Source organism: Eriocheir sinensis, chromosome 18 (assembly GCF_024679095.1).
Source record: "Eriocheir sinensis breed Jianghai 21 chromosome 18, ASM2467909v1, whole genome shotgun sequence".
NCBI lineage: Eukaryota > Metazoa > Arthropoda > Malacostraca > Decapoda > Varunidae > Eriocheir > Eriocheir sinensis.
The window spans coordinates 12,565,069-12,591,198 of record NC_066526.1 but is presented as its reverse complement, the minus strand read 5'-3'; the positions used below and the strand labels follow the sequence as shown (position 1 = coordinate 12,591,198).

The 26,130-nt window shown below is 46.4% G+C and overlaps 2 protein-coding genes across 24 annotated transcripts in view; both read right to left on the bottom strand.

The window, feature by feature from the left end:
* The window catches only part of LOC127000310 (oxysterol-binding protein-related protein 1-like), a 117,885-nt gene extending 98,100 nt beyond the window's left edge, over positions 1 to 19,785 (bottom strand). For 10 of the 15 annotated variants that reach the window (XR_007753894.1, XR_007753895.1, XR_007753891.1 and 7 more), the window contains exons 1-14: positions 18,056 to 18,221; positions 16,915 to 17,096; positions 16,202 to 16,362; positions 15,571 to 15,663; positions 15,209 to 15,313; positions 14,831 to 14,975; positions 14,189 to 14,334; positions 13,830 to 14,045; positions 12,814 to 12,939; positions 11,041 to 11,166; positions 10,789 to 10,872; positions 10,137 to 10,368; positions 8,978 to 9,542; positions 5,424 to 5,510 (exon numbers count right to left, since the gene is read on the bottom strand). Coding sequence is in view for 7 of the 15 variants with exons in the window: in XM_050863877.1 (XP_050719834.1) it covers positions 5,424 to 5,510; positions 8,978 to 9,542; positions 10,137 to 10,368; positions 10,789 to 10,872; positions 11,041 to 11,166; positions 12,814 to 12,939; positions 13,830 to 14,045; positions 14,189 to 14,334; positions 14,831 to 14,975; positions 15,209 to 15,313; positions 15,571 to 15,663; positions 16,202 to 16,362; positions 16,915 to 17,041 (2,213 nt within the window). In the remaining 8 variants the exon portion in view is untranslated. The other 5 variants (XM_050863878.1, XM_050863881.1, XM_050863882.1 and 2 more) reach the window with 5 other exon arrangements.
* Positions 19,786 to 20,371: 586 nt separating this feature from the next.
* The window catches only part of LOC127000308 (protein TANC2-like), a 100,315-nt gene continuing 94,556 nt past the window's right edge, over positions 20,372 to 26,130 (bottom strand). For all 9 annotated transcript variants that reach the window (XM_050863870.1, XM_050863873.1, XM_050863868.1 and 6 more), the window contains 5 exons: positions 25,603 to 26,010; positions 24,757 to 25,436; positions 24,215 to 24,410; positions 23,666 to 23,766; positions 20,372 to 23,037 (listed from right to left, as the gene is read on the bottom strand). In XM_050863870.1, the coding sequence (XP_050719827.1) occupies positions 22,797 to 23,037; positions 23,666 to 23,766; positions 24,215 to 24,410; positions 24,757 to 25,436; positions 25,603 to 26,010 (1,626 nt within the window). In that variant the 3' untranslated portion in view covers positions 20,372 to 22,796. The remainder of the gene's footprint in view (positions 23,038 to 23,665; positions 23,767 to 24,214; positions 24,411 to 24,756; positions 25,437 to 25,602; positions 26,011 to 26,130) is intronic.

Genomic DNA, 26,130 nt, shown 5'->3' with positions numbered 1-26,130 from the left:
ATTCCACTCTGCATTATTCAACTTCTTTTAATAGAAGACCCACCCTTCAGGAACTTAACGACTCAAGGCTGGAGGCTGCAGAACGCTTAGCCTCAGACCTTACTATTATTTCCGATTGGGGCAAGAAGAACCTGGTGTCCTTCAACGCCTCAAAAACACAGTTTCTCCACCTATCCACTCGACACAATCTTCCAAACAACTATCCCCTATTCTTTGACAACACCCAGCTATCACCTTCCTCAACACTACACATCCTCGGTCTATCCTTAACTCAAAATCTCAACTGGAAACTTCATATCTCATCTCTTACTAAATCAGCTTCCTCGAGGCTGGGCGTTCTGTACCGTCTCCGCCAGTTCTTCTCCCTGCACAGTTGCTGTCCATATACAGGGGCCTTGTCCGCCCTCGTATGGAGTATGCATCTCATGTGTGGGGGGGCTCCACTCACACAGCTCTTCTGGACAGAGTGGAGGCAAAGGCTCTTCGTCTCATCAGCTCTCCTCCTCATACTGATAGTCTTCTACCTCTTAAATTCCGCCGCAATGTTGCCTCTCTTTCTATCTTCTATCGATATTTCCACGCTGACTGCTCTTCTGAACTTGCTAACTGCATGCCTCCCCCCCTTCCGCGGCCCCGCTGCACTCGACTTTCTACTCATGCTCATCCCTATACTGTCCAAACCCCTTATGCAAGAGTTAACCAGCATCTTCACTCTTTCATCCCTCACGCTGGTAAACTCTGGAACAATCTTCCTTCATCTGTATTTCCTCCTGCCTACGACTTGAACTCTTTCAAGAGGAGGGTATCAGGACACCTCTCCTCCCGAAACTGACCTATCTTTCGGCCACCTCTTTGGATTCTTTTTAGGAGCAGCGAGTAGCGGGCTTTTTTTAATAATCTTTAATTTTTTGGGCCCTTGAGCTGTCTCCTTTGCTGGAAAAAAAAAAAAAAAAAAAAAAAAAAAAAAAAAAAGGGAAGAGAAATACAAGTAGGAAATATTATGAAGTATATGATATTTTACTTTCTAGAGGCGTATTAAATAGATTAGAATACTTTTGTGTGCATAAGAAAAAAATAAAAAGTGTTGCCATCCCCCAAATCGAAATCGTCCAAGAAAAATAAATAAAAAGTACCGTAAGAAATATTATGAACTCTACGATGTGTTTTTTCTTTCTCTAGGGGCGTGTTAAAGTATTATGCATTTCGTGTGTATTGGAAGAAAGGAGCTCGAGTGTTGCCAGTGTTGCCATCTCCGAGTGTTGCCAGTGTTGCCATCTCCGAGTGTTGCCAGTGTTGCCATCCCCGAGTGTTGCCAGTGTTGCCATCCCCGAGTGATGCCAATGTTGCCATCCCCGAGTGTTGCCAGTGTTGCCATCTCCGAGTGTTGCTAATGTTGCCATCCCCGAGCGCTGCCAGTGTTGCCATCCCCGAGTGATGCCAATGTTGCCATCCCCGAGTGTTGCCAGTGTTGCCATCCCCGAGTGTTGCCAGTGTTGCCATCCCCGAGTGATGCCAATGTTGCCATCCCCGAGTGTTGCCATCCCCGAGTGTTGCCAGTGTTGCCATCTCCGAGTGTTGCCAGTGTTGCCAGTGTTGCCATCCCCGAGTGTTGCCAGTGTTGCCATCCCCGAGTGTTGCCAGTGTTGCCATCCCCGAGTGTTGCCAGTGTTGCCATCCCCGAGTGTTGCCAGTGTTGCCATCCCCGAGTGTTGCCAGTGTTGCCATCCCCGAGTGTTGCCAGTGTGGCCATCCCCGAGTGTTGCCAGTGTTGCCATCCCCGAGTGTTGCCAGTGTTGCCATCCCCGAGTGTTGCCAGTGTTGCCATCCCCGAGCGTTGCCCGTGTTGCCATCTCCGAGTGTTGCCATCCCCGAGCGCTGCCAGTGTTGCCATCCCCGAGTGTTGCCAGTGTTGCCATCCCTGAGCGCTGCCAGTGTTACCATCCCCCGCTCACGCAATATCCCTCCACTCTTTCTGCCCTGCATTGAAAAGTCTCGAGAAAAGCCGCGCGGAAATAGCACTTAATGTTCACTGTTTCGGGGCCGAGTGCTGGAGGTAACGCTCTCTCTCTCTCTCTCTCTCTCTCTCTCTCTCTCTCTCTCTCTCTCTCTCTCTCTCTCTCTCATAAGCTGCACGAGACGGTATTCCTACTTTAGGTTTGCGAGAAACTTGTTGCAGCGAGAGAGAGAGAGAGAGAGAGAGAGAATTTACATTTATGGGTCACATTTGCGTCGCTGTTTATAATATTTACCTTTTCACCTGCGTAGCCTAACGTTCCCAGACCCTCATTAAGAAGTCAAGGGCAGGTGAGTTTCTAGAGTAAGTGCTCTCTCTCTCTCTCTCTCTCTCTCTCTCTCTCTCTCTCTCTCTCTCTCTCTCTCTCTCTCTCTCTCTCTCTCTTACTTATTTCCTCTTTCTTTCACTCACTCATTCATTCATTCATTGTCTCTCATTTTCTCTCTCTCTCTCTCTCTCTCTCTCTCTCTCTCTCTCTCTCTCTCTCTCTCTCTCTCTCTCTCTCTCTCTCTCTCTCTCTCTCTCTCTCTCTCTCTCTTACTTATTTTCTTTCTTTCACTCATTCATTCATGCATTCATAGTCTCATTTCCTTTCCTTTCTCTCTCTCTCTCTCTCTCTCTCTCTCTCTCTCTCTCTCTCTCTCTCTCTCTCTCTCTCTCTCTCTCTCTCTCTCTCTCTCTCTCTCTCATTACATTACCTATTACAAGCTATCTCAATAATTAACTACATTGCGCCTCTGTAAACAAGTAAGAGTGAACGTAAGACATCAAAGGTACAGGTAATAAGAGCATCACACACCTGGAAATCTAATTAGTCGGGTTTAATCAATATATCGGAGCCTTTTATGTCCCTGTGTACGGTAAACTTCGGATGGACAGCCTCTCCTCGCCTCCCTTGCCTTGCCTTCAGTTTCCTTTCAATCTATTACTCTCTTCCACTTTTTTAACCTTCCTCTTCCCTCCCTTCCGTCCTTCATCCCTTTCTTCTTCTCTCTCCCTTGTTCCCTCGTCCTTTTTTACATCCTCGCTGCTCCTTCCCTCCCTCTCCATCCATCCTTCTCTCCTGCCTTCACTTCCCTTGTCTGGCCTCTTTTACGACGCCTTCCCCGAACTCGCTCTCCCTTTTACACTTCGAGATGAGTTTCCGTATAACGAGATCTGTGAACGCCCAACCTCGAGGAAGCCGATTTAGTGAGAGGAGATATGAAGTTTCAAGTTGAGATTTTGAGTTAAGGATAGACCGAGGATGTTTAGTGTAGAAGAAGGTGACAGCTGAGTGTTGTCGAAGAATAGGGGATAGGTGTTTGGAGGATTGTGTCCAGTTGATAGGTGGAGAAATTGAGTTTTTGAGGCGTTGAAGGACACCAAAAGAGTAGCCAAAAGAGAGGTCAGGTTTTATACGTATAAGTAACGTTAAGTGAAGTTCTTCGTTGATGATCTGGGCGGTTTCTTTATCGCTTTTCATCTGTTTTTTTGGAAGATGAGTTCGTGAGGGATGATTCGCGGATATGTGATGGAGACCAAATGGAGAAGGTGGTGCTCTCTCTCTCTCTCTCTCTCTCTCTCTCTCTCTCTCTCTCTCTCTCTCTCTCTCCCCTTCCTGGAATCCGAACACTTTGCGAGGGAAACTATCTGGTAACGCCAAGCCTCTATAGAATGTTGAATGCCTTCCGACTCCATTCTTTCTCTTCGTATATGTGGAAGCGAACAGCCAAAACGTTTTAAAGAAATTACATGGATCTCTCTTCCTTCGAGTTCGTGGTCTCACCCATAACTCTCGTAAAAAAGAACAGGAAAATAAAATGAAAGGGAGGAGAAAGCATACAACGAACTAAAAAAAAGTGTTTGCGGATATCACAGGAAAAACACAACATCCGGGATGATAAATGTTGCGAGATGGGTCGTTGCCACACACACACACACGCACACACACACACACACACACATGACTAGTCGATACGTGCACACGAGCGGGAGGGCGGCTGAGTCACATGTGCACGGCTGCCTCGCTCAGGTGTTACGCATAGCAGACGAGACTCCACCATGGCGTTACACACACATACAAGAGTAACATTTCGAGGCCCTTCTGATCGATCCGTCACCAGAGGACACATTACGATCATTCTCTCTTTGTGCTGCGTCCTGAGGTGTTCCGTGGCGGTGTCTCACGTGCGGGGACTCGGGGGGGGGGAAGGCAGGAGGGCGAGGCGACCCAAGCGACCATCCCAGGCTAGGGCGGGAGCCACTACGACCATTAGAAAGACTACACAGCTTTAGATTCCGTTCCGATACTCCGCGTCCCAGCCTCGCCCCGCCCTCCTTGCCGCTCCCACAAGGCCCAAGCGTCCACAGAAGGTTAACAGTCTCGCAAGTACCACTAACAGGGCAGGGACACAGGGGGACAGTGGGAGTGAGTGCGGGCGTCCCCTCTCACGGATACAGGCAAACTGAGTGACGGCGAGACTCGAGACCCCCGCCGACGACCCACCGACCGACCACTGCCTCGTTCAGCGCCCGCGCCGACCCAGCTTATGTGGGTTCCTCTCCCTCCCCCCTCGCCTCGCCGCCCCTACAGCCACCGCCCTCGACGCCTCCGCCACCGCCCATTCACGCCCTTTCCGGCTCATACCGCCCCCACCCCTCCCATCTCTTCATCCTTCTCTCGTCTATTCACGCAGTACGGATGAATGAGTAATGGCAGACCAACGTCGTGTCTTGTAGGTTCTTTGTTTGCATAGGATGTTGCTGCCCGGAGTGTCCTGCCTCACCGCCATCGTCATAGAGATTTTTCGACATTACGGGTCGTATCGTAAGACATTCCATCGCCTAAGAACACACATTTGACAAGGCTTTCGTAGGAGTTGTATGCATTTCCAGTAGTTTTATGACCCTGGTGTTAGTTTGACCATGGTTTGACCCTTCTTCTGTACCGTGAACCTGAAGAAACACTCATTAGAACCCGACTGACCCCCTCTTTGACCTTTAGAAATAGCTGATGTGAGAAGCGAAAGTGTCTTATAATACCAACCCACGGGTCCTAAGTCTTTTTCTCGCGATGATTCCACCCGGCTCTCTGTTCATCCGAGACTTAAGTTTTCTTGTACAATTTCTTAAAGATTTTGGAAGTCTTAACGAGCGGAGACTGAAGAAAATAACAGTACTATGGCGTAACAGGTAAGTCACTCAAGCTTTATCCGCCTTCATTCCTTCCTCCCTTCGCCATGTCGCTACAAACTACGATCAAAGTTTACGATGCAACCCAAATTTCGACACTACGGATACTGCTACTTGCTTCCGCCCAAACATCAACACTCAAGGACCAGCATCAACAAAGAACACCAGATAGACAAATGGGTTAGTCTAGGGAGGTATATCTAATTAGTGACAGGTAAAGGGGTCGGGTACTCACCTGCCCCATGATCGCCAGCACCGCCGCGGGCCCAGGGACGGCGAGCTGTAGCGTGTGCCGCCCAGGGACACCAGGCTGAAGGAGGACCTGGAGCGGCGGGAGGAGAAACGGTCAAGGGTATGCGTGTGTGTGTGTGTGTGTGTGTGTAAACTAATGTATGCTCTTAGCCAAAGGTTAATTCAAAAGGAAAAGTTGGAGCCATACGCTAACAGCTGCGCGTAGCCACGGTGCTCATCTCCGTCGCGTGGCTCTGTCCCTTGAGGCGATGGTGGGACACAGGCAGTGAGGGGATTCAGCCGGTTCGCACCGGTTCGCAAGAACCTGTTCTTGGAATTTCCTTAATCCCGAGAACCGGTTGTTATTGTTAGCATAAATCAGGGGTTCTCAATTTTTCACCCACGAACACCTTTTACTTATAACTTATTTTGGTAAATCCCTCATAGAGAGAACCCGTTCTTAAAAAAATTGAATCCCACCACTGGACACAGGGCCCGTGTGACATCCGGGTTACCACAGTTAACCTTCCCCGGGTTTCCCCAGGCACCCATTTATTGACCAGCCCGAAACAGCTGGGTGAGCTGCACGCCGACTGCTCAGCCGGCATTCGAACTCGGGCCCACGAATTCGTGGCTGGGCACGCTAACCACTGTACCACGGAGGGGCTACCGTACCTCAGGCTCAAGGGATAATGCTACAGAGATGAGCACCGAGCCCAGGCACAGCTACAGCGCATCCTCTCTCAATAATAATAATAATAATAATAATAATAATAATAATAATGATAACTTGACGCATAGCACTCGGGGAGTGCACACCTCCGCCAAAGATCGTCCTGAAAATTGGTATGGGCATCAACTGTGATCCTATGCATCATAATGGAAGCATTTGTTTCGAAATTTGATTAAATCCAATTTTTTGGGAAACTTTGACCTTGGGGGAACTCTTCGAGGTCAAGGTCATGCAAGGTGCATCATATGGAAGCATTTGTTTCGAAATTTGATAAAATTCCATTCTTGGAGACTTTGACCTTGGGCGAACTTTTCGAGGTCAAGGTCAAAGGTCAAGGTCAAGGCCATGCAAAGTGCGTCTTTCCATGAGCTAAAATATGAACCAAGTCTGAAGTCTCTACAGTGAAGAGAACCGAAGTTATGGTCAAAATTACGTTTTGTGCGACCTTGACCTTTGACATCAAAAATTTAATGGGTTCTATTCTGGATGGACACGAAGCTTCCCTGAAATATTGGCTGAGATATCCACAAAATTGTGCACAGGAGACTCTTAACGAACAAACAACCAAATAAATAAATAAATAAACATACTGACCTGACCGAAATTATAACCTCCCACAACTTCGTTGGCGGAGGTAATAATAATAATAAAAAGGATAATCATAATAGTAATAATATAAAAATAATAATAACAATAATAATAATAATAATAACAATAATCGTTTTGTTTGTTTGCCCTTGACTGCTTTTATTGGTGTAAGAAAAAAAATGGAACGGAATTGAAATATAAAAATAATAATGAAAGGTATACATGAAGCATCAGAGGAGCAGACTTAGTGAAAAAAAAATCTAAGGGGAATAGGGATGAAGTGAGCATTAGTAAAGGATTCTGAAGGGATTGAGGATGGATTGAGAAGTAAAAGAATGGAGGAATAAGAGCCAAGGAAAATTAGTTAGAGGGTTGGAACTCTGGCAAATAAAGTGAAAGGAACGTGTATATTGTGGTGGTGGTGGTGGTGGTGGTGGTACTAATGGTGCCAATTTTATCTTCTGGTGGGTTTCTTATTTCTAACAAAGGTAACAAATGATGCTAATAAACAATATATAGTAATGGTCTCTCTCTCTCTCTCTCTCTCTCTCTCTCTCTCTCTCTCTCACACACTAAATGAAGGTTAAGATCATTCTCTACACTGTACTTATAACATTAACTCCCTCCTTAATCACACTATGTTATATTAGAATCAATTAACTCATTACTACTGATGAGGTGCATGCATATATTATTCACTACATGTTAGAGTACAGACAGACACACACACACAGACATTAAGGGTCAAATATGAGAGGAACTTAACAAGGCGAGTCACGCATTGGATGCCAGACAGTGAAAAGAACAAGCGAATAATGCAAAGTTTATTTAGCAAAATACACATGCTATATTTGGTCATAAGAGGCAGTATATTTTTTTAATAGAATACGTATATAGACTTTAAAACAACAGCTGTTACTTGAGCAGCCTTCACGCCTGAGCTCAGCATAGTATCACACAACACTTCCTGCGCGGCACTATTGCACGCCCTGCCACGCCGCCGTGTGGGCGCCTGTACTGCGGGCGCCACACGCGGCCCTCCAGGCACTCTGTCATGTGGCACTTACATGCACATCACCACTCCTCTATGCCACACGTGCTGCATAGTTTAGACTTTACAAAAAATAGACTAGTTGAAAAATATTAAATAGCATACTCTGTATTTGCACCTTTGACTGAGAGCTGTCTTGCAGCTGATTACTAATCTATATTATATTCATAATGAGATTTCCATAATTGAGACAAAATAGAAGCACTAAATTACTCTGTACGTACACTAATGAGTTTATAAAAAATATCTCATAAAATACTCTGCAATATATCATCATATATGAATCTAAGGCTAAAAATAGTCTTTTCATGCCAGTAAAAAGTAAAGAGTATAATGAATGAGAATGCTAAATTCTTTACATTATCTGTCACTCTGCCACCCTCAAGAAGTTAGAGACTGAAGTGAACATTCTGCTTGGCACCAGTGACTGCCTTGTCCAAGCACCATGCCTCAGGCAGCCCACACAGCCACTCTACCTGTGACTCTGATGCCGACACAACCACCGCCACTGCTGCTGCATCGTGTGTGCACTGATCTACAATAAGCTGACTCACTCTCAAGCTGAGAAATTCAACATGAATGATTGACTAACTACATCTGACATTGTGCCCACAGCCACAGCAGCAGTGAGTGCTGTGCGTCACGCTGTGCATCAGAAGGTACAGTGGCTGTGTGGTGCTGCAAGGGTCTCCTAAAGGTATGAGTTAGCTACACTAGGTACCTTCAGCAACATTCAGCCAAGACTCACATGTTGGGCTGGAGGATGCTGCATCATGGACATGTCTGAGAGGCTGCTGCTCTCATGTGCATGCTTCATACAGCCATGCAATGATATGCTTGCATCATGGATTCCTGGCACAATGAGAACAAGACTTCTTGCAGGGTGGAGTGGTCATACACTTACACAAACATGACAAGAGAAAATAATATCAATTCCAAAAAAAGTTTACATGAGAAAACTATGCCAAAGTAGTCACTGTATCCTTGCGTACACGAGCTAGTTGGACTTTTACACGTCAGACAAAATCAGTCAACTACAACAAAACTTATATGACTACCATCACTGAATGCCAGACCAAAAACAGGACATGGTCAATAAACTACTGAACAAGGCACAGTCTTCAGGGGGGGAGGGGGTGAACAGGAGAAACAAAGGGGGATCCAAGGAGACCAAGCGACAACTTACTTCTCTTCCACCTCAGAGCAGCGACGCGACTCGCTGGTGACCGTCTCGTCGCTGCCGTCACTGTGGTCACTCAGGTCAGACGTCCGGACCAGCGGCGTCTCCACAGCCAGGGACGAGGCTGACTGAGAGCTGTGGGTGTGGTTGGACCCGGAGAATTGCGAGTAACTGTTCTCCGCCCCGGGAGTGCCCAGGACCCCGGAGGAGACTGTGGTGTGGCTGGTCTTGCTCACCATCCCCGAGACTGTGTTCACAAGCCCCGTCAACGTCCCGGAGACAGAGTTCATGTGCGTCCCGACTCCTGCGGGGCCTCCGTCTACCTCACAGGAGTCCCACTGAGGCTCGCTGATCGGCGGGGGAATCGTGTAGGTGTCCCCTTCCATCTGGTGACTGGTAGGGACTAGGGTGGCATTGGGGACACAGGGGATGCTGGAGGGGAGGTGTGTGGGGGACTGTGGGGACTGGGGGTCGGTGGGAAGGGAAGACATGCAGGAAACGAGTGTGTTAGTGGAGCATTCACTTCCACACGGCGATGGAAGACTGACTAGGGTTCCCCCGCTGCCGTCATCTGCAAGGGTACAGTGAAACACGGCGAGTCTTAGTGGTCAGTCGCCTTCACTGCCACTCCTGTTAATCTGCCAATAGTAAAAAACAACACGTCTTGAAAATGTGGCTCTAGGTGGTTACTCTACTTCAAGGTGTTATTACTGAACAGAAAACTAATCAATGCTACTAACAATTACTACTCAGAACTTTATATAGACTTAAAAGAAGGACAGGCATGTTAGAATGGTTTAAATACACACACACACACACACACACACACACACACAGCAAACAGCAAGACACTTTGAAGGATTGCATGTATACGGCATTCTCAAAATCACTGAAATACTGCGAGAGATGGATACATATTACTCGGAAACCATATATCTCTCCAAATTGAATCCAAACCTCTATTCTGCTCCTGGGATCAGTGTTAGGTTGGCTTTTTTGTTTTGTTAATTGCATTTGAATAGCCAACTTTGCTTAAAAAAAAGGAAAAGATAAAAATGATAAAAAATGAAAGTAAGACAAAGAGAACGAGTGACTACTAAAATAATAAAGTTACTAATAAAGAAATAAACTGAAAACACACACACAGGCAGACCCCTCCACACACCTTGCGAGAAAGCGTCGAAGAACTCATCATCGCTGACCGCGTCGAAGAACCTCCGAGGCCTTGGCAGCGAGACGTAGGAGTTGGCTGGTGTGTTGTAGATGGAGGAGCCGCTGGAGGACACGTGCGAGGCGATGGACTCCTCGAGCTCGTTATGCTCTGTGGCCAGCACCCGCAGCGACTCCTCCAGTACCCGCACCTTCTCCCTCTCCTCCCTCAGCTGCAAGTCTCGTACCTGGAGTTGTGTGAGGGGAGAGGATGATTACCAGGGGCACTTGGCAACTCTTCTGAAGTTGCTGTTATTATCATTAAGATCCATGAAAGGGCATCAAGGGAAACTAAACATAAGCCTTTTTAGATTATTATAAAACACCAATTCTTTGAGGCACTTTATCATTATCTATTAACCCGGTAGCAGCGATGGGCCAAATTTGTGACTTTACCGTGTAGCAGTGACGGGCCAAATTTGGGCCATGATATAAACCCCCCAAAATAGATGATACATACACTGATCACAAATGCTTTGATATATATTATGAAATGGTTTGTGTGAGTGATGATTTTTTCTCATTTTTCTCGCTTAGAGGGACCATTAAGAAACATGATCCCCGCTGCTACCAGGTTAAAACCAGAATGAGTTTGATGTTTGTCTCACCTCCTCTTGCTGCTTCATGAGGGAGAAACAGTGTGTGAGGCTGGTGGTCATGTTGCGCGCAGTGCCGGCCAGCAGCGAGAACCTCTGAAAGAAAGCAATGTCATGTACCTCTTGAGCCAGTGGTGGGTGAGAGACCATTGACCCAGGACACAGGGCCAGAGCGATACCTGGACTAAAGTTTGCTCAATGTTTGTCTTCCCCATCACTGCAAGTCTAGACAACACCTAAAACATGATTCCTGCTCTCGCTCACCTTGATGATGTCATGCACCTCCCCCTGCTGCGAGTGGTCCAGCTCCAACGAGGCTAAGGTGGCCATCAGCTCCTCCACCTGCTGCTCCATTAACTGCTGGTGGGCCGTGGCGGTCTGTAGGGCATCCTGAAACACACCCCAGCACCGAGGATGGCTGAGTCTTTATCTTTACTGGTTTGTGTTTGGAATGGGAAAATAAAATGGCCATGGCTGTGAAAATGAAATGATTGGAAGCCCCGGGAATAAAAACAATGTGTGTTATATGTTACCCCAGCACTGAGGATGGCTGAGTCCTTATCTTTACTAGTGTGTGTTTGAAATGGGAAAATAAAATAACCTTGCCTGTGAAAATGAAATGATTGGAAGCCCCTCAGGAATGTGAATGATGGGTGTTTTAACATACCCCAGCACCAGAGCACAGCGGAGTCGTTATCTTTACTAGTTTGTGTTTGAAATGGGTAAATAAAATAACCTTGCCTGTGAAAATGAGATGATAGGAACACCCCCAGGAATACAAAATAGATGGGTCTTATTTTTCACAGCTGCTCTTTCTTGGGGACATCAGAAGGAAGTGAGTGCTTTATGAGTTACTGCAAAATAATAATCTGAAGACAAACCAAGACCAAAGGATGGCTGAGTCTCATAACTGATGCTGTTTGTATGGGATAAAAAAAGAATGAAAACTTATGAACACAACCCATGACCCACAACCAGCCATTCAACACTAATATCTTGCTAGCAATTATAAGAAAAGCTATCTAACTAAAATTGACTATCTACATGCAGCCTATACATAACTTCCACTAATCTAATGTGCTCTATCTAGACAAAGACAGGCCATGAGCTTATAATCAATACAAAACTAAGTGCCTACATAATGGTACTCCTTGCAGTAAGCTGAGAATTCAAATACAGCTCAACCCATAGTGCCCCATCTTAGTAGGGTAAAATTTCTTAAGGGTAGGTTAGTAAAGGTGAAATTAGGGGATACACTATAGCTGGGCATGGAGTCGGGTGGGCTAGACAATTTATTTTCACCTCTCATGCCTTCTGGGTGAAAGATAAAGGTACAGTTTCAGGGCATGTGATATAGCTGGGCATGGAGTCAGGTGAGCTAGACCATTTCTTTTCACCTCTTATGCCTTCTGGGTAAAAGATAAAGGTAAATTTGTGGAGCACGTGATATTGATTGGCATGGAGTCAGGTGGAATCATTCTTTGGTACACCTTATATGCCTTGAGCCTGGCCTGCCTTGAGCTACCTACACACAGTACAGACACTCTAAGCAGCACACTCAGCCTCTAACGTATATTATCTTCTGACGCTACACACACCTGACCAACACGTTAATGAAAAAAAAGCCTCTATGAAGTCTTTTGAACGGGGAGGGAACTGTCTGAATGAGGATGGATTTGGGGTTCTGGGGGGTACAGTGACATGAAGGACGGTAACTTGAGGGTAAGAAGACACTAACTCGATGTGAAGGATGGAAGTAATTTTGTGTCTAAGGAAGAAAAGGAGGGAAAGGAGTTGAGGGAGTGAAAATAGAGGATGATAAATGAAGGTGAGAGGTAGAGAAGAAAAGAGAGAGTAATTTTGTGTCTAAGGAAGAAAAGGAGGGAAAGGAGTTGAGGAAGTGAAAATAGAGGATGATAAATGAAGGAGAGAGGTAGAGAAGAAAAGAGAGTAATTGTCTACGTTTAAGCACATGAAGCGTCTACACAGCTATTCCTGACCTGCCTGGCTAGGACATGTGACAAACCTGGCACATACAGACATGCAGCCGAGCGGTTTCATGGTGCGGTCAAGTCCGTCATCGTCCTCGTCATCGATGCAGAGGCCATGCTGCACGTAGTGGGTGGAGAAGCGGATGTGGTTGTTCAGCATCGCCACCCATTTCTGTGGAAGACCAAAAATGTGTTGTGCTATATTTGCTTACCAAGACTCATTATGTTCATCCTCATCATCATCTGTTTAACCTGGTAGCTGCGGGGATCATGTTTCTTAAAGGCCCCTCCCTCTAGGTGAGAAAAATGAGAAAAAATCATCTCTCACATAAACCATTTCATAATATATATCAATGCATTTGTGATCATTTTATGCATCATCTATTTTTTGGGGTTTATATCATGGCAAAAATTTGGCCCGTCGCTGGTACACGGTAAAGCCACAAATTTGGCCCGTTGCTGCAACCGGGTTAATGTCAGGCTTTCCTATAATCCCTTGAGAGGTTAGACGGTCATCCACAAACCAACATGTGCTTCAATAGCATGATAGCCAGCAACTTATGGTATAAATCAACAAAGAATGACCTCACCTTGTTGTATAGAAAGTCTCATTAGTAAGGAGGCATATATGAATATTCTGAGTCATGACCTATAGTGATGTGTGTATGACCTATAGTAATGTGTGGGGTTTTGTTAGGTTAGGTTAACTGGGGAGTGGAACAAGCCTCAATAGGCGTCACTTAAACAATTCTGCCTGCGCAACCAATGGGCTAAGGGACATTCACTAACAACCCTTTAAAACTAAAGTGAAAAAGAGGCAACAATAACCTAAACCTCAAAATAAAAGCACAAAGGCACCATAGACAAACTTGTAAATGTTTCCCAATTCTCAAAGTTCCCAAAAATTCCCATTGAGTTTCCCAGTTCAAAATGCCCAGGAATTTTACAACCCTATGTTAACCTCCTCCTCACAACAGATACATGATGAATCCTTTTACAAACCCCCCAGTTGCATAAACCATTAAAAACCTAAACAAAGCCAGCCGAGCCTAACCCGCCCACCTGTCTGTTTATGGAGGCAGGGTGCAGGGGGTCGGGCGTGGCGGCCAGGCGGTGGCACGTGCCGTCGTTGTACTGGATGATGAACATTGCCCCGTCGCCGCCGATCATGGGCACCACCTTGCAGTTGTCCAGGTACTTGTAGTCTCGCCGCCGCACCCCAGAGCTGGCGTCCGCGCGGCTGTTGAAGAAGGTCAGCACCCCACGCTCCAGCACTCCCTGCGGCAGGTCGTATTAGGGTCAGTAGTTTTGTTTTTATTTTGTCTTTTTTACACCAAGGGAAACAGCTAAAGGGCAAAAACAAAACAAAAAAAAAGAAACAATAATAGGCATCCCAACAACAGAACAGCACTGCACCTCACCCAGACCATCCTCCAGCCCAGGATGCGCATCTGTCGTAGCAGCGGCCCCTCGAACCTGGTGACGCTGTGGTGGAAGCTGCGCACCGGCTGCACCTTCAACACCTGCTGCATCTGCTGAGTCTGACCCAACTCACATGCGGTCTGGTCTGTACAGGGAACACTGGACACTTAGCTTCCACACCAGGACTTTCATCATTATTATTTGTTACTGTTATTCTTATTTCTATTATCAACTCAGACTGTTTGATCTATGCATGCAACAACTGATGCTTAGCTTTCAAATACTGACTTTCATCATTACGATATTATTACTGCTTACTGTTATTATTGCTAGTAGTATTAGTATTAGTAGCAGTAGTAGGAGAGGTGTCACATAAATGATTGAAAACAGTAAGTCACATGGATCTAATGACTTATACCATAGGGGTTGAAGTATAGACAGCAAGACAAATTAGTAAAAAGAGTAACAGGCTTTTTATGTAACACTATGGTTGGTTGTAACATTATACTACATACATTACATTATAAATTCAACTTAGGTGTATGCAATAATATAGTATTTATGTTGTCCCATCTTATGTTGCAGGAAGTGTGGGTAGCTGAGGAATATAGAAAATATATTATCTTTGTGTATTCACTTACTGTTGTGGTTCTTGATGGAAGGGTCACAGCCATTCTGTAGCAGCACCACCGCCACGTCAATGTGTCCCCGGTAGGAGGCACAGTGCAGGCTGGTGTTGCCGAGGGCATCCACACAGTTCACGTTGGGGGCGCCGGGCTCCCGCAGCTGTGAGGCAGGGAAAGCATTGGCACACTCGCTCACCTTCATCATTCAAGGAAAATTCAGCTATACTTTAGATTCTCAAACTTCATCTGTTACTCTTCTAATAGACAATGACATCCTCATCATAAGCCTCATACCATCTTTGTGTTTAAAATTCCTACCCTGACAGTAGTTATTATAGCAGTAATGCCCCTGAGACCTATAATATTACACTAACTAGACCCTGGAAGCCTTACAAGTTTGGTGACCTCCTCAGCCTTCCCCTCCCTTGCATAGTGTAAAAGTTTCTCCTCCTTCCTTCGTTGCTCGGTTCTCTCGGCAGCATCAATCAGCTTCATCACCTGAAGGAGCAGAATAACAAGTATATGACACACTGTCAATGAAACCTCAATAAGCATACATGTCCTGCTCTTTCTTAATTGATATCTTCCATAAGCTATAAGTGGTTGCCATTTTTTCCTTGAAGTCTCCTCCATTTCATGTTTTTGGAAATTGAATTGTGTTCTCATAACAGCTCAGGTTGAGCATGACCAATCGAGATGATCTGATGAATTGGATATGAAGAACCAATGAGAATCTCCCTGGTGTCCTGGCCTACCTGAGTGTCCCGGGGCAGGTTCCCCGGCCGCAGACCTTCCCCGTTGATGGTGGACACACTGGCGCCATGCTCCAGCAGCAGCAACACAACATCCTGGGGGGAGGGAAGCAAGTTTTCTCATTAATCAAATTATTTTTCACTCCTTCCACTGATACTAAACTTTCAAGCACAAAAACTTTGAAAAGTTTTCTTAATTTCTTTCTTTTTGGCCAAAAAGTTTTTTCTAGCAAAATTTGATCTTAATTATAATATTACTCCCTGCTTCTTATTATAAAGAGTTGTTAAGTTCCTTCCTTCATCTTTACTTAATTGATATAATATAAAATGTTTTTTGATTAACCCTCACAGCGTCGGCGTCGTACATGTACTACATAGGCTGAGTCACCTTCCCAGCGTCGGCGTCGTACATATACGACGCGACAATTTACGACACACACCGTGACTCAGATGTCATTTTTGACACTTTTCATGACTTAAACCTATGTTTTTTCAGCATTTCTGACATAATGGGAGAAAAAAAAAATTTGAAAAGTGCCGACGCTGGGGGGGGTCACGGGTGGGAAATGTTCCGACGCCATGGGGGTTAAGGACAAAAGAGCAACATTGATATGCTTCCAGGATTTCCTGCTACCTCTCTGTTGGTGAGCGCAGCTTTGTGCAGCGGCGTGTCCCCCGCATCGTTGAGCTCGTCCAGCGACGCTCCGTTCTGAAGCAGCACCTCGGCCACATCTCTGTGCCCAAAGTAGCTGGCCAGGTGCAGCGGCGTCCAGCCCTGGTTACTCTTGGTCTTGCCTGTGCCCAAGAACAAATAAGAAATAGTTGTGTATATTGATTTATTGGAGTATGTAGTCATGGGCCGCATGGCATTGCAAGTCCGGAACTACTACATTCACCGTAAGGCAAATTAGTCCAGAGGCCCCGCCCCTGCCTCACCCTCCCCTCAAGGTAACACAGACTCCTAACTCCAACCTCCTTTTATCCAAACACTCACCTCCCATGACTATGAAGGAAGGGGTGGGGCTTCTGGATCAGTTTAGTGTATGTAGACTATTGTAATGTATATCAGTTATGCACCACAGGCATAAAGCTGAAGTGTTGAACAGCAATCATGACTGTGCACAGTGAAAATAAATTGAATGAGGTACTTGCTGTGTGTTAGGATGGGATGGAGAGGTCTTTACCCGGAACAACATGAATAAAATTAAGTTTTAAAATTAATTTTAATTATGCATCCATTTTAATTTCCTCCTATAAATCATATGGGTAAAAGTTGCATATTTACAACTTCACTGGCCTTATCAGCAGATAAGCATACATCCAGGACATGGTATGCACCAGACAAACCTTTACAGTTAATGTCGAGGTCCACCTTCCCGTCATTTTTGGCCTTGATGATTTCCTCTACCGTCTTCACGTCTCCGTTCCGTGCGCTTCTCAGCAACAAATCTTCAAACTGCTCCAGGTCCCCCATGGCTCCGAGTGTTGGTGTGTTGCACTACCTCAGGGGCACTAAAAATCTTGCACTCCTGCGATAAGAAAGATAAGATTTTTAATGAATAGCATCACCTTGACATTTTTAAACCTTGCTCTTTAAAACATATGAAAAAGACAATTATCAGAGTGATTCATAAGACATTAGGGCATTGGAACTAATACTAGTAGCTATTCCTCCCAAATACATTGACATGTTCCACCACCACTACCGTGCAAGCTGACAATTTCAGCCATTGCTGAGTGGCCCAAGACCACCCACCTGGTGCCCTGGTGACAGTCTGCCAAGCCATTTTCTTAGTGAAACTCCAGAAAGGATCGAGTGGAGCTCCAGGGGGGCAGCACGAGCCAAGCAAAAATAGTGCCTCTATAAAACACTTGTCTGTGCCCCTGATGGGCTGGTGCTGACCAGCAGGCCCTGTGAAGAATGCCTACTGGTGTTATGGGCCAAACATGAAAAAAGGGTGAGCTTTGCTCCCTACTCTAACCCTAAGGCCATTTCTGCAGGCAATGGTCACACAACAGCTGAGTAGTCTGACACTGTGGTGCGACGGGTGTAACACTAGATAAAACACTGCACTCTGAAAGACACCGTTACCAGTGACGATCATCACGTTACGATCACTCAGGACAAACTTGTCAGCTGACGGCTGTACTTCCGGGGCCTGAACACCCGGGGCTGGGCACACCCCGGGGCGGCGGCCGTCACGGCCAGCGCGTCACGCCCCGGGGGGGTGCGTGACGCGACTTGGGGACGTGACCGCCTTGCCCCGTGACCCCGCGACGGACACGGCCTGGTGTACATACGCTGCGGGGCTGTGGCTGCCTGTACTCCCGGTGACGGCCTGGCTGTGGTGGTCCCGTGGCCTGCCCCGCCCGGCCTTCACACACACAAATTTGGTTCAAGGTGAGGAGGAAAGCCAGGCGGGTCACGGACACTTTGGACTCGAGAAAAAAAAATATCTATCGTTACTGAACCATCAGATGTTCTCACCCGGCCACCATCGCGCTGCCGTGATGACGTAGCGGTGAGTTAATGGAGGCCTGCACCCATTAACGCAATTTCCGAGGAGTAAACACTTGTCCTCCTCCTCCTCCCTGCTGCTGCCCCGCCATGGAGGCACGCGATAGAGCGACTACGACCACTGACAGCCTGTCATTTGGACGCCATCTTTAGGCCATCTCTCGCCGCGCGCTCTTGCAAACTTTTTTTTTACATTGATTGATCAAAGGAGACGGCTCAAGGGCAATAGAAAGTGAAAAAAACGCTACTCACCGCTCTCATAATAGACAAAAGTAAAGTGTAGACGAAATAGAGGTCAATTTCGGGTGGAGATCGACTTGGGGCTCGAGGCCCCGGTGTCTTGATTTATTGGATAGTAATTGTTCCTTTGAGCCTTTTGACTGTTAGGTAATTAGTATGGTATGTTTCCCGTCGAGCGCCAGTGTTAATATCTTCCTCCTTCCCCATTCTTTCCATTTCCTTCGATCCCTCACCCCTTTCCACCCTCATCTCCTCCCCTTCCCTCCCTTCACATCCCTTTCCCTCCCCTTATCTCTCCTCTTCCTTCCCCTCCCCCTCCTCCCTCCCTCCCAAATCTTGACGAGCGAATATGGGGATTTCATTGCGCCGCTAAATGGCCGTCGCTTGCAAGTTCATCCCCTCATTCAAAACCGACTCCACAGTGCCTTTGTAATCGCCCGAATCAAACTATTCAATCTTCTACACTCCTTAAGGTTAGGTCCGTGCCAGTATCTCATAATCTACTTTATGAAACATCAGTATCTCTTCATATATCTTTTCTACAAACCTTCAACAGTCCTGGAAACGCTTTGAAAATCAAATTCAAGGACTTTTTTTTTACTCCTGTAATTAGGGGATAATGTTTACGAAAGCGCGTCGCCTCCTCTGGCGGCGGCCGCGGCGACGCTGCAGCCACCGCAGCCGTAAAATAACTCGCAGAGGGTTTAGGGTCGGGGGCATATTTAAACTACTCCAACCGAACTCTAACCAGGGGGGGCTACACCCCCCCCCTGGACCCCCCCCCCCCAACATGTATGTGTAACTTATTTCAGCGAGGAGGTATTTCTCGCAACACCGGCTACAGCGTCGCCGCGGCCGTCGCCAGAGGAGGCGACGCGCTTTCATAAACATTATCACCTATTTTCAAGAGTAAAAAAAAAGTCCTTGAATTGGATTTGCAAAGCGTTTCCATGACTGTTGAAGGTTTGTAGAAAAGATATATGAAGAGATACTGATGTTTCATAACGTAGGTAATGAGATACTGGCACGGACCTAAAACGAATCTTAACCTTATCCCCTATTTTCAAGAGTAAAAAAAAAAGTCCTTGAATTGGATTTTCAAAGCGTTTCCATGACTGTTAAAGGTTTGTAGAAAAGATATATGAAGAGATACTGATGTTTCGTAAAGTAGATTATGAGATACTGGCACGGACCTAATACGAATCTTTACCTTGTAATATGATTCTAGTTAACTGTAGGGCAGACTCAGCGGCTTGCGCGAAGGATTACTCCACTTTTTTTCACGGTAATAGACTACTCACCGCATCTCCACATCCTCACTGTAGGTAACTTAGACCAAATGGTGGGATCTAAGCGTATTGCCAAAGGGGGTTTATAGTAGACCGCAGCGAGAAGAGATATAGGAGCACGCAGCGCCTCACACCACACACGCTGGCAGGAGGAAGCCGACTGATCTACGTGGCTGGTGATAAGTGAGTCGAAACGCATTGAAGCAGTTTCGAGCTCGCAAAGTTCGGCATCGTTAAGCAGTGTTCTAAAGACGTGAAGCATTGAAAGATAAGCTACGAGATTCATATGGTTTTCAGGGATTTATGAAAGTTAATCTAGAAATATAGTGGAATGTTTCAAGTTTATGCATTTCCTCATTCTAGGCCATGTGATCCTGAATGGCCAATAACTATGTCTTTTATATACTCAGAATCCGAAGTTCAACTCTTAGACGACAAGGTAAAGGTGCCTCGATATGTGATTGAGAGGAAACCAGCAACAAGTTATTAATAGTTGACTCGAAACCTTTTTATGTAATTTAAGTGCAGGGAGTGGAAGTCATAGGAGTTAATGTTGGCTATGGAAATATTGTGGAGGCTATTTAGATGTTTTGTGATGAAAAAATAGGAAATCTGAGATACAAGGAAGTGATATAATAGGCACTTAAGCTAACAGAGAGAGAGAGAGAGAGAGAGAGAGAGAGAGAGAGAGAATCACCCAGACCAGTCCTTCTCTGTATAATGGACATCACAGGTTGATATGCAAGGAAACACTCTCTACATTCAGGTATATTTATTAACATATATATATTGTAAATACTAGAGTATAAAATTTGGCAGCTTAACTAACTGAACAGTTGATTATAAAGAGATCATAGAGATTACAAGTGATCAGCGAGCCATTATTGAAACTCTTGGGTTAACACTGACATAACATAACCCAGGACAGCATTACGTAAGTCTTAAGAGTACAGCACACCGCCTCACCTCGCGGCGGGCGGCACGCGGCCGCCCACCGCTCTGCATTGGTAGAAAACATGAACGCACGCCCGTAACGCTACAGGACTGTACACTGTACAAGGATCATACAATCTTGCACTTGGCTACGCGCCTCTCATCACCATCACTATCTTTATAAAAATGACTAGCAAATTCTGCCTTGGGCAACAATCATTTTAAATAATAATGTAGATTTTTAAACAATTCTTTAACTCCTGTTCTCAAATTTTGGCACCACACAGATCCTGACCCCCAGAACACAAAACCCATCATCTCCTTACACAGGACTTGTGTAAATCTGCATTGCTAACCTATTGTTCCTATATATCGCCATATAGGAGAGGTGTGTGTATGCCGCGGTAAGTTCTCTTTGCAAACAAAAGAGGTTTACCTGTGTTTTTGTGATGCTGGGGGTCATGACGCTGTGGGGCACCTGACTAACTATTGCATTGTGGGAGCCAATTGGGGAGGCCAATTCCTTGCTGCTGGACAGGTCAGAGGTGCCAGGCTGGGGTCAGGGGGTCGGCCGGGCAGGGTCGAGCACCTCCTGCACTCCCATGGACCTTAGACTCCAGCCTGGCCCTGCGGCACTCACTGGGAACATTCCGAGGGGGGAACAGGAAGGAGGCACAACACAGGGGCGAGGGCAATGTCTACACACAAAGCACGAAAAGTCCAGGAAAGCCGTAACAATTTTGCAAACACAACAAACAACTGAATCAATATGAACAGAATGGGTGAAGAGTATACGAGAAGGTGAAGATGTCTTTCAGTAGGGTGTGTTTAGCCTCCTTCCGATAAAACCTCGTCATGGTATCACAGAAACAGTTAAGAGGAGTGTTTCTGTGATGCCACGAGGTATGTATAGGCATTGTGGACCTTAACCTATCACAGTCACCAGGTACATTCCATCCACTCGCTGCATCCACCTTGATCTGCTCATACACAAAACACGCACATGCATTCCCTCATGTATTCCGCTTCATGCTGATTTAGGTATAACCACACGTTTTTTATTTGCATTTTTAGTATTTGATATAACAATTACTGACTTTTAGCTGGTGACTAAACGAGAAATGTAAACACTATAGATATTCTCAGAGCCGTGGGGTTGGCGAGGGAGAGAGCGCAGTGCTAGCAAAGACAAAAAATAAGGATAAATTCAGTTAGAGCGAATGTGATTTTAAGACTACGAATACACGACTTTAAACGAGTTAATTTGGTTTACGATTATTGCCATTAAATTTAGAGTGATGTGGGAGGGACTGATGGGATTGCTGTTGGCTGATGGTTGCAAGATTGGCTAAGACCCCCATCAAGGATTCAAGGTTAGACTCCCACTCTCTCCCTGCTATAGTGACCCAGGTGCCAGGTATAGGGTGGCACCAGTGGCTCTGTCCTGGCAGTTCTCAGGTCAAGTTATCTTTAGAAAGCTGACTTGTGGCCAAAACTAACCTTCCTTTGACTGCCAGGGAAGCAAAACCGAAAAACTGGGAAAACTTTACAAATGGAAGGTTCAAGTCACCCAAGCTGTTTTGTGAGTGTGTGTCCGGATCAAGGCGTCGAAATCAGTTGAGTCTCAGCCGGCGTGGCGCGGCGAGTCTCCGTGGTTTAATCAGTATGGTGGAAATTGTGTCGAGAACCATTAGTGTGGATATACGGTCAGTCATATGTATTTCGGATAGGAAGTATTCCCTTGCATGAGCCTTTCGAGAGGTGACTATCAAGCATTACAAGTGAATTTAGTCGGTAGTAAAGGTTAAATCAATGTCTTACAGGGATCTACGGATAACACAGCACGGAATACGACACAGAAATACAGAAGACGGACGAAACGACGACTTCTCAAAAGGCTCATGGTGCGTACTTTTAAGGTATGTCTCAAAGTTAGTGGAATTCTTGATATGGAATTATATGAGTGAACCTGCATCTCCAAATGAAGCACCGCGATCAACAGCTTATTACAGCGCGTCTCGGTATACGCTGAATACATGGGCTTGTAGTGGGGTAACGGCTTATCCTTAGAAGTGGAGTAACATCCTAGTATATACGAATTTTATACTGACAACACTGCTTATAAAATTTTCCAACAGATGAGCGAATGAGACCATGAATTTCGGTGATGTTAAACGCCTGATCAATACCTTTTAACTATACCTAATGAGAACACCAATTGGCAGCGGAGTATGGCAGCAAGGAATAATTTAAATGTTGGAGGAGTACCCAGACTCTGAGAGGATGCTGGAGGTCATGGGGAGGTCAGCCTCGGATAGGGTGTCCACGGAGGCTGCCAGCTGGCGGAGTTGGGCCAGGTCGATGGAGGAGCAGGAGTCGAGCTCGCACTGCATCTCGTCCTGAATCTTAATGAGGACGCGACGCACATCACGGGTGGGCGGCGCGAGTCTCACGGCCTCCTTCACGTCCTCCAGGGCCTCCTTCAGTTGTCTGTGGGAAAATTATTATCATTATTATTATTAACTCCTTGACTGCAGATTTCCAACAAGAAGACATCACCAAGCTACAGGAATGGAACAAAAAGTGGCTGCTACAATTCAATGAAGGAAAATGTAAAGTCCTGCACCTTGGGAGGGGATATCCAGCATACCAATACCACATGGGAAACACTCCACTATCCACCACAGAGGCAGAGACCTGGGAGTGTATGTTACCAGGCTACCAGTGAAGGGATATCCAGCACACCAATACCACATGGGAAACACTCCACTATCCACCACAGAAGCAGAGACCTGGGAGTGTATGTTACCAGGCTACCAGTGAAGGGATATCCAGCATACCAATACCACATGGGAAACACTCCACTATCCACCACAGAGGCAGAGACCTGGGAGTGTATGTTACCAGGCTACCAGTGAAGGCCAAATCCGTGCCAATCGCAGCGGACGGGTTAAGATCTATGAAAGGGCAATGATATAGACCCAAAAAGTCCCCTTGATGAGCAGACCTGGATATGAAAACTACAAGAGTGACAGTAAAGTTAGAAGAATATAAGAGGAGGGGAAACAAACAAAACAATACTTAAATTACAGTCAAAGAGTCGCTGTCACACACTCACTTTGCCTCTCGCTTCGCACGTGCCCGGGCGTAGTAGGCCTCGTAGGAGTCACTCTTGATGGTGAGGGCAGTGTTAGCCAAGTGGATGGCCTCCTCAATCTCCTGTGAAGGGGAAGAAATAATACTTAGTGAAGAAATAAATGGAGAGATAATACTTAGAGATGAAGAAGTAATAGTTGAAGTGAAGAAGTAAATTGAAGATAATACATTAAGGTGAAGAAATAATACTGAAAGCACTAAATGAAGAAATAAAACAGCAAAGCATAAGTAAAAAGCACTGGCTTGTGATATGAGTCTGTAAGGTTATGAGAAAAAATGCTTAAAGTGAAGAAATAAGTAAAAAAAAAAATAATTAAAGGAAAAAATAAGTTAAAAAAATAATACTTAAAGGAGAAGCAATACTGAAAGCACTAAAATAAAAAAAAACCAGCATAGCATAAGTAAAAAGCATTGGCAGGTAACATGAGTCTATAAACTTATGTAAAAAATTTGACAGGCAGTTTGTATATGAAGGCGCCGATATATGTTGAAAAGATTGAATTTTACTTACGTTCATTTTTCTTTTACACCGTGAGAGGTTCAGGGTGAGGTGAAGGCGGAGGTGGGTGAAGGTGGCAGAGTGCTCGCCCTGGTCACCCACGGGAAGCTTGCGCAGGGCGTAGGAGAAGCGGTGGGCGGCCTCCTTGAGCCGCCCCTTACGGCACAGAGCCACGCCGTCTTCCTGAAGCTTGTTCAGAAGCATCACCCTGAAAGCATTTCCTTCAGTCAATAAGGAAGAAAAATACTTCTGTGGTTTAGGTCTGGGTGCTAACAACAAATACTTAGAGGAGGAACTTCAGTGAAAATCTATGCACACAAAAAATAAACTAGAAATGGGGAGGAAATTCAGATATAATGGACTATGTAGCTGCAAAATCCACCTCAATATTTGGTGCAGCATTATAGCAATGCTCCTTATGCCTCTTTCTGCCATGTGGCACAACATGGGTGTGACTCCTGGACACGGGAACTTGTTAAAAGATTATTTGTCCTCCATCAAGTGTTAGATCAATTATTCGTGTGCTTTGATGAGTCAGCTACACTTATACTCACAGGATGTTGGGTTTCCCCGCGGCCATGGCCCAGGTTGCCGGCCCCAGCTTGGCGCCGCGTCGCAGGAAGCACTGCACGGCTGCGGCGTTGCGGGCGCTGATTGCACGGTCCAGCGGCCTCATGCCATTGATGTCCACGTGCTCTATCAGCGCCCCGCGGTCCAGCAGAAACTGTACCACGATGGGGTCGCCCTGGTAGGCGGCCAGGTCCAGGGGGGTGCGGCCGGTCTTGTCCGCATGGTTCAGGTCGGCGTTGCAGTCCGCCAGGTACTGCACGGCGTGGACATGGCCGCGCAGGCAGGCCCAGCCCAGCGCGGACAGCCCCTCGCGGTCGGTGCGGCTGATGGACGCCCCGCGGGATATTAGCAGCTCCATGAGACCAAGATGGCCCTCCGCGGCGGCCACCATCAGAGGGGTTCGGCCGCCGGAGTCTGGAGTCTCCACCGCCACGCCTTGGCTGAGTAACAGCTTGGCCACCTCGTAGTGGCCGTTGCGCACGGCACAGGTGAGCGGTGCCGTGCCTCGAGAGTTGCCTTTGGTTATGCATGCGCCGGCCCGCAGCAGGGCGGCCACCATGGCGGTGTGGCCGGCCCCGGCGGCCATGGTGAGGGCCGTCTCCCCGGTCACTGTGTCCTCACCGTCTACACTCACCTCAGCCATGTCCAACAAAAACTCCACCACCTGCAAACACACAATATTATGCATTTATAAACTGCTGTTCACCATACTTGATCACTGTGATATGTAATTGTATATATGTATATATATATTCTCTACCCAAGCTATGACTTTTCTGCAATAAAAATGTTACTGTAATCATCAATGAATATTAATCAGTTATCCTTACATTGATGTGTCCGTTGGATGCTGCGGCCACGAGGGCCTGGTGGGACTGGTTCCTGAGGAGGTCGCTGGGTCCGGGCCAGTCACAGGACAGCAGGTAGCCCACCACGTTGAGGTGGCCTGCCGCTGCAGCCTGCACTATGGGGGTGTTGTTCTGCTTGTCCTTGGAGGTGAGGGATGCGCCGGCCTGCACCAGGAGCCTGACCACATCACAGTGGCCCTGGGCTGATGCCATGCCCAGGGCCGTGACTCCCTCGCTGTTTGCCAGGTTGACATCAGCACCAAATTCTATGAAAAGAGCCACCATCTCCGTGTGTCCCTGGTGGGCACACACGCCCAGGATGGGAGCATTGTGGAGGTGTTCGCTGGGGTAGTCCGGTGAGGCACCAGCAAGAAGTAACAGTCTGGAAACCTGAAAGAGTGGACATTTGCAGGAATTAGAAGCAGATATAGTTTTGATGTTTTAAAGAATGCTGCTAGAAGTAAGCAATCATATTCTCAAAGTTCTTGCCAAAAAACCTTTACAGCAATA